This window comes from Apodemus sylvaticus, chromosome 6, assembly GCF_947179515.1.
Source record: "Apodemus sylvaticus chromosome 6, mApoSyl1.1, whole genome shotgun sequence".
Classification (NCBI taxonomy): domain Eukaryota; kingdom Metazoa; phylum Chordata; class Mammalia; order Rodentia; family Muridae; genus Apodemus; species Apodemus sylvaticus.
Window position 1 is genome coordinate 35,965,061 of NC_067477.1, and position 8,150 is coordinate 35,973,210.

At 51.0% G+C, this 8,150-nt stretch overlaps 1 protein-coding gene across 1 annotated transcript; it reads left to right on the forward strand.

The window, feature by feature from the left end:
- Positions 1 to 254: 254 nt before the first annotated feature.
- On the forward strand, positions 255 to 667 carry LOC127687089 (60S ribosomal protein L35). Its single transcript, XM_052185358.1, has one exon. It carries the CDS (start codon positions 267 to 269, stop codon positions 636 to 638), a length of 372 nt encoding a protein of 123 aa, XP_052041318.1. The 5' UTR covers positions 255 to 266; the 3' UTR covers positions 639 to 667.
- Positions 668 to 8,150: the final 7,483 nt, after the last annotated feature.

The following is an 8,150-nucleotide window of genomic DNA, read 5'->3' on the forward strand; positions in this document are numbered from 1 at the left end:
CCTGTCTTTCCAGGGTGGGGTGGGGGTTGTATGACAAAGAGGGGAGGGGAAAGTGCCAGGTGTACAGAGGTGTCAGGGAACAACAGGCTAGAGTCCTTGAACAAGGTGCAGAGGCCAAGGTCGCTTAAGACCAGTCACATGCCATCCAGGTTCTGTTGAGCCTGGAGAACGGTGCTCGGGCGCTACCTAGAGGAGAGGCAGCCGCGAGCCTTCAGGCCAAGTCTTCCTTCTTCCATAAGAAGAAGAGGGCTGGGAACAACGCAGCGATGGCCAAGATTAAGGCTTGGGACCTGCGCGGCAAGAAGAAGGAGGAGCTGTTGAAACAACTGGACGACCTGAAGGTGGAACTGTCCCAGCTTCGTGTAGCCAAAGTGACAGGCGGCACCGCGTCCAAGCTCTCCAAGATACGAGTGGTATGCAAATCCATCGCCCGAGTCCTCACTGTCATAAACCAGACTCAGAAAGAAAACCTCAGGAAATTCTACAAGGGTAAGAAGTGCAAGCCCCTGGACCTGCGACCCAAGAAGACGAGAGCCATGCGTCGCCGGCTCACGAAGCACGAAGAGAAGCTGAAGACCAAGAAGCAGCAGCGGAAGGAGCGGCTGTACCCACTGCGCAAGTACGCAGTCAAGGCCTGAGGCAGACGACAATAAAGTGCAAGACTGACTGGCAAAAAAGCAAAAAACAAAAAAGCAAAAAACAAAACAAAACAACAAAAAAAAAAAAAAAAAAGAAGAAGAAGAAGAAGAGGGCTGGAGAGATGGCTCAGCGGTTAAGAGCACTGACTGCTCTTCCAGAGGTCCTGAGTTCAATTCCCAGCAACCACATGGTGGCTCAAAACCATCTGTTGAGATCTGATGCCCTCTTCTGGCATGTCTAAAGATAACTACAGTGTACTCATAGAAAGTAGACATATACAAAAAGTAAATAATTCTTAGAGAGGGAGGGAGAGAGAGACAGACAGACAGACAGAGAGAAGAGAAAGAAAAGATTGTGAAGATGGGGTTGGAGAGCTCTTTCTGACCTGCTTTCCGTGTGATTTAAGAGGCGGCTACCAAACACCGCAGAGCAGGTAGCCATGGGCAGCCCATGACTTGCTGTGCAGCCTTGGAATAAGGGACCTAACATCTCCTGTCTCCCTTTTCTCTTTGATAAAATGGATTGAACCGAAGGTAAGATTATATTATCGGTGACAACCAAATGCTTAGCCTGCCATGCCAGGTAAAGGCTCAACAGAGGCCCGAACAAAGGGGAACCGAGGGGAGGGGGGAGGGTGTTGGGTGGAGAGACATATACATGGAGGCAAGGGGAAGGAGGAAGGGGAGGGGTTGGGGGGTCTTAGGGGAGGGGGGATATTGGGAAAGGTTTTACCATTGGCAATGTAAATGAAGGCGTTATTCAATAAAAAAAATAAATTAAAAAAAAAAAAAAAGAGCTGAGCACTGCCTAGGATGAACCAGGACAAAATACAAGAAGCAGGTGAAGGCCTAGTGTTGGAGTCAGTCTCACAAACACCAGCCAGGGCATGTGTGTGGCAGTCAGAGAAGAGTCAACCGAGAACCCACAGCCAATGAACATTTACTGAACGCCCGCTGCCCACTCTACACGAGGCCCAGGAAGCCATGGGAAGGAGTGAGGGGCAGTGCTGTTTAACCTTCTCCCCCTAAATGAAAGCTCTGGGAAGGCAGAGGTCCAGCTTGTCCGTCTTCTTTGCCATTGTACCCACAATCCCCAGTGCCTAGCACATAGTAGGTCCTTCACATATATCGGATGAGTAAGTAGTAAGCACATTATAACAGTCAGTCCTTCCTGTGACCACCTCCTCCAGCTCTTCCCATGACTGAGAATCTCTGGACACACTGCCCTCTCGTCTTCTCTGTTACACTGAGCTGACCAGACTCTGCCTAATGAATGAATACTGGATGCTTAGAGGTCCTACTCAGAACATTCTAACGTCCCAAGGTCCCAAGCCTGGCAAGGGAACAGGGCAGAGTGGGGGTGGTGGATATTCAAGCTGGATTCTCAAGGGAATCAAGAAAGGTGAAAGAGAGCCAGGTCTGGTGGCACACCTCTTAAATCCCAGCACTCGGGAGGCAGAGGCAGGAGGATCTCTTTGAGTTTGAGGCCAGCATGGTTTGCATACCATAGTGAGTTCCGGGACAGCCAGGGCCATGTAGAGTGACACTCAGCAAGCAAACAAAGCCAAAAAGGAAGGGGAGAAGAACACTCTGGACTGATTCTGCGCAAATTCAATTGCTAAAAAGGATGGACCAGGGCCCACAGATAGGGAGTCCGTACCACCGCCATCAGCACCGAACAAGCCAGCCAATCACCAGGCGCTCCAGGCAGGCTACACAGAAGGCCCTGCTCCATTCACCCGGGAGGCAGGAGGATGAACTCTGGCTTCCGAGGGCGCTGGGAGGGTCTGTTAAGAGCTCCACGCTCACGGACCCCTCTTCATCTTCGCTTTCAGGCCTGCTGGTGAGCAGGGATACTACTGATGGTCGGCCTGGAGCTCTGCAGCTCCAGTGACCAACATTCTCACCTGATGCTACCCAGAGTTTTCTTTTCCCCAACCCAGAAAGGAGGTACAGCTCCAGGAAAAGTCTTACTCCAGCAGAGACAGAAGCAGAGAGACAGAGACAGGCAGAGAGATGGGGAAAAGAGGCCGAGAGGCAGAGAAACAAAGAGATAGAGAGATAGAGAGGCAGAGACAGAAAGGCAGAAACTTAGAGATAGAGGCAGAGAGACAGACAGAGAGGTAGAGACAGAGAGGCAGAGAGGCAGAGAGGCAGAGAGATGGAGAGGCAGAGAAGCAGAGGGATAGAGAGACAGAGAGGCAGAGAGATAGAGAGGAAGAGAGATAGAGAGGTAGAGAAATAGAGAGGAAGAGAGATAGAGAGGTAAAGAGATAGAGAGGAAGAGAGATAGAGGGGTAGAGAGATAGAGGGGCAGAGAGATAGAGAGGCAGAGAGGCAGGAAGTAGAGAGGCTGAGGCTGCATCCCACAGCCCTGATGCTGGAGCACCAGCTATCCCGCTCACAAGCAGACCCTTCAGGGGGGCCAGCCAGCAGGGGCTGCCTTGCTGCAAATGTCTCCCTTTGTCATTCTGTTTTGTTATGATTAAAAATGCATGTCGCAGGCGAGGCCCTGGAGTGGAACCCGGTTGAAAATTGAATCATTAATATTCCCCCTGCAGCTGATGCCTGGTGCTTCCCATGCAGCTGAGAGGCAGGCATGCAACAGTTTCAAGTCCTGGCAAGTGGGGGAGACAGTGTTCACCAGCCCCTCCCCCAGGGCTCCTGCACCATCTTTGGGGATAGGAACAGGTGTCAGGCAAAAGCTCTCTGAACTCTCTCAGAGCTGAAAGGGAAGCCAAGTTCTTAGGGGCTAGATGTGGTCAGCCTGGTCTCTCCTCCCTCTTGCCCCTGCCCCTGCCCCTGCCCCTGCCTCTGCCCCTGCCCCTCTGCCCTTCTCCTCTGCTGTTTTCTGCCTTGACTGTTTTTTCTTCAAGGTGATAGTAATAATATTTCCATATTTGTTTGTTTGTTTGTTTTTGCTTCTCATTAATTAGACATTGATCTCTGCCTGCCAGTTGCCTTTTGAGCTTTCTTATGTGTATGAACTTAGGTAATTCTCTCAAACAACTCTGTGTGTGTGTGTCCTCTATTACAACTCCATTTCTACAGATAGGAAAGGGGAGGCACTGAGAACTTCTGACAACTTGGCCAAAACCACACAGCCATAAAGTGACTCCAGAGTTTGTGTTCTTCATATCTGGACTCGCACCTGTGGCTACTGGCCACTTAGGATGTTGCCATGAGTACACACACACACACACACAGAGAGAGAGAGAGAGAGAGAGAGAGAGAGAGAGAGAGAGAGAGACAGAGACAGAGACAGAGACAGAGACAGAGAGACAGAGACAGAGACAGAGAGACAGAAAGACAGACAGAGAGAGAGACAGAGAGAGGGTAGGGAGGGAGGAAGGGAGAGAAGGAGGGAGGGACGTAGAGAAATATGAAGTACAGAGCAGATATAAAGACTCAGGTCAACAAAAAGAAGGCAGAGTGTCTCAGTAGATGCTTTTCTTCTTATTGGCTAGATGTGGAAATGATCTTCTTTTCATCTGTCGGGTTAAATACAATTCATCATTGAGAGGCATGGCTCTTAGAAATTGAGAAGCCCACACACTGTCCCTCTGGTGGCTGGTTTTGTGTTTGGTCTCAGCTATCCTGATCTTGACGCTTCAATGCCACTCCTCAGAGAAGCCTTTTCCAGCCCCAGAAAAGCCTCTGTCGCTGTCCCAGATATTTGTGCAGGATCATATTCCCCCATCGGATATGTGACAGGTATGTGACAGATGTGACCATACCATCTCTCTCTCTGTGTCTCTCTCTGTCTCTCTGCCTCTCTTTCTGTCTTTCTGTCTCTCTGTCTCTGTCTCTGTCTCTGTCTCTGTCTCTCTCTGTGTGTGTGTGTGTGTGTGTGTGTGTGTGTGTGTACTCATGGCAACATCCTAAGTGGCCAGTAGCCACAGGTGCGAGTCCAGAGATGAAGAGCACAAACTCTGGAGTCACTTGTCCATCAGGCCTCTGTGGGCTGATCTTTGAGCAGGGTTGGGAGGGAGGGCAGCTGGCTGTTTGCACTTCTTCACTTTCTTATTTATTTATTTATTTATTTATTTATTTATTTATTTATTTATCTATTTTGAGACAGGATTTCTCTCTGTAGCCCTGGCTGTCCTCAAAACTTGCTCTGTATAGACCAGGCTGGCCTTGAACTCAGAGGTTCACCTGACTCTGCCTCCTAACCTCTGAGATTAAAGGAGTGTGCCACCCCTGCCCCAACCCACCACCATCTTGAATTTCCTCTCTTAAGCTAGGATGACAGCCACTCATCAAAGTTACAATATCCCGAGAAGATGACCATTGAGAGAGTTGGGCCCCCACCCTACCAAATTGCCAGATGAGCCTGACCAAGGGGGCAGTAGAGCCAGGCTTGGGGCTGGGGGCTGGGGGCTGCTGCAGGGCTTCCCCTCACAGACTAAAGAGGAGGAGCGTGGGCCAAGGAGAAGCACATCTGGGCCGACCTGCTGGGGAGAAAGATGTGTTTCAAGACTGATTCTCCGAGGTAAGCCACTCTTCATGACAGGCTGCTGTTCTTCAACCAGAAAAGGGTTAAGTAGCTCTCTGGTGTTGCATGCCTATAAACCTAGCAAGCAACACTCTGAATGTGGAGGCAGGGGATCAGAAGTTCATCCATTGCTGCACAGTGAGTGTGAGATCAGCTTGGGGTTACAAGAGACCCTGTCTCACAAAACAAAACAAAACAAAACAAAACAAAACAAAACAAAACAAAACACCACTATCATGAACAAGGACAAAAAAGACCAAGGAGAGGTTCAGTCTATAAAGTGCTTATCATGTGAGCATGGGAACCCGAGTTCAGATGCCCAGCACCCCCACATGAAAAAGCTGTGCTCTGTGTGTCTGTCTGTAACCTCAATGCTGGTTCTGGCCATGTGTGTAGATACAAGTGTATATGTGTGGATGTGTGTATATATATGTGTGTATGCACATGTGTGTATGTGGGTGTATGTGCATGTATCTGGGTGTATGTGAGTGTGTATGTGTGTATACATTTGTGTGTCTATATATGTGTGTATGTGTACTTGCAAAAAGAGATAGGAAAGTCTTGGCTAGCCAGTCTAACTAATCAGAGAGCTCCAGGGTCACTTAGGGATCCTGTCTCAAAAAGAAAGATGGACAGTTATTGAGGAAGACCCTCTGGATATGTGCACCCACATAGACACACACCACACATGCATGCACACACACCACATGAGGAACGGAGGGAGGGAAGGAGAGGGGGAGGAGAGAGAGAAAGAGAAAGAGAGAGGGGGGTTAACTTCTTCCACTTTCCAAGCGCAGGGTGCAGGGAATACAGGTAAAGAGGAAGGCCCTGACTCTCCCTCCCCTCTCTTCTCCACATCTTCCTCCCTGTGTCTTTCCCTTTTTGCAGTGCTGAGCCTGCTACCCAGGACCCTGTGCGTGCTAAGCAACCGCTCTACCACTGAGCTACGCTCACATCATTAGATGAAGGGGCTAGCCTAGCAGAAGCCTCACTACCAACCAGCCTGTGCTATGCCCGTCACAGGTGTGATCTCACAGAGGCAGCTACTCTTACTGAGTGCCTGTGACAGATGAGGAAACTGAGGCACAAAGCAGTGTGATCATAAAAGAGTCAAGTTTTGAGCCCAGGTCTTTCCACCTCTGAATTTTCTGACCCCAGCTGGAAGCACCAACTGGTCCCCACATGACAAGGCCAGGGGAGTGTTCAGAAGCCCGAGGAAGACCAGCAGCCATAATGAGGCTGTGAGGGTCATCCTCTGCTTTGGCACAGTTTGTCCTAGCAAGCCCTGGCTGATTGACACCCCACCCCCTCCCCAAGCCGAGCCTTTTCTCCAGGGACCAAGGGTAAGCACAGGCAGGCTGGCAGGGGCCGCTGTTGCTACTTTAGTGGGAAGAAGAGATAGAGACAACCTTAACCTGACCCTCAGGCTCTGAGGCAGCCTCAACCTGCAGTTCCAGCTTCCCCGGTGGCCCTCAGCTACTCTTTCTCTGTCCTTGTCACCAGGTCACCCCAGGCCCTGGCACATCCTGATCTTCCACACCACAATTCTTCCCTTCCTCTGCACCTCACCCTTGGCTCCCAAAACCCCCACAAGGCCACCTGACCACTCAGCCCACAGCTGTCTTTGCTGCCTGGAGTTGATCATTTGTTCTTCTCCAGCCAGAGGGCTCCCCGACTCTCAGGTTGGAGGCCTTGCTCTCTGTGAGACAAACACTCCTTGCAGGTATAATAGGACAGAGCAAGGGGCAGCTCAGGTCACCTCTATGTCCCCTTTTAAGGACACTCTACACTACCTTGGGAATTCCTGATTTGGGCGGGAGGGAGAGAGTTGTTAGCCAAATTTTAACATCAGCCAGCCAATCATGGTATAGGAAGCAAAGATAACTAACTCTGTCAACAGGGCAAGGAGCAGGGGCTAGGAGTTCTAGTCAGTGAGACCTGAGTCCTTGGAAACCAGCATCCAGAGCTCTAAGTCTCAACCCTAAGACGGCTTCCACAACCACCCACAGCCTGAGCAGCCAGCTCTGAGTACACGCTGAGTCTCCCTCAGTACAAGAGAGTTGTCCCAAGAGGGCAAAGGCGGAACTTCTTGCTACTGCAAGGCGGCTGCTTCAGAGGGCAGTAATCAGCACTTGCCCTTACAGTATGGGGTGCATCCTGTACAGCTCTACAGCTGAACCAGAGGACACACCCCGCACATAGGCCAGAGTATGGGAGGTCATCATGGAGGACAGGAGTGGGCACATGGTCTTCCACCTCCCACCCTTTGCCCCAGACCTTCATCCACCCCACCTTCAGCCCCTCTCATCCCTTCCCCCTTCTCCAGCTTTCCTCCCCCCACTCACACCTCCCCAAGGACAAGCAAAGTTATTACAATAATGAATTAGCCAGCCCGCTTACTGCCGCCACTGGCGAAGACAATTATCCCCCCCCCCCTCGCATCCCTAGCCGCCGCTCGGCTCTCTCATAAAGACGGGCTTTTGGGGCCGCTTTGTGCTTTGATTGGAAATGAAGAGATTGCTAATTAGGGAACACCTGCTGGGACCCAGGCTGGCAGGAACAGAGGCAGGACCAGGATGGACTGAGCGGCCATCACAGGCGGGCCGACTGTGCCTGAGTGTGTGTGTGTGTGTGTGTGTGTGTGTGTGTGCCTGGCCGTGTGTGCCTACAGGGTGCTGGGGGAAGCGAAGAGGAAGAGAAGAGGCTGCTGCTCCTTGCAGATGCCTCGGTGATTTAATCCAGCTCCTGGCCCGGGCAGTAAACAAAACCCAGGCATTTTATGGTGCTTTTCACCTTTTAAAGGATGCTAATTTGTTTATGGGCGGCTGTAATTCTGCCCGTGTTTGCATAGGTCAGCTCAGGCTGGGATGTGTCATCCCATTCCTAGCCATTTCCATTTGGGCATCAGTGGGGAGATCCACAGGGCCTGCCAGCTCCCTGTGGAGGGTGAGGTGGGGAACAGGCGAACAGAAGTAGCTAGCTTGCCTGGTGATGGTGACAAGGACGTGAGCTCA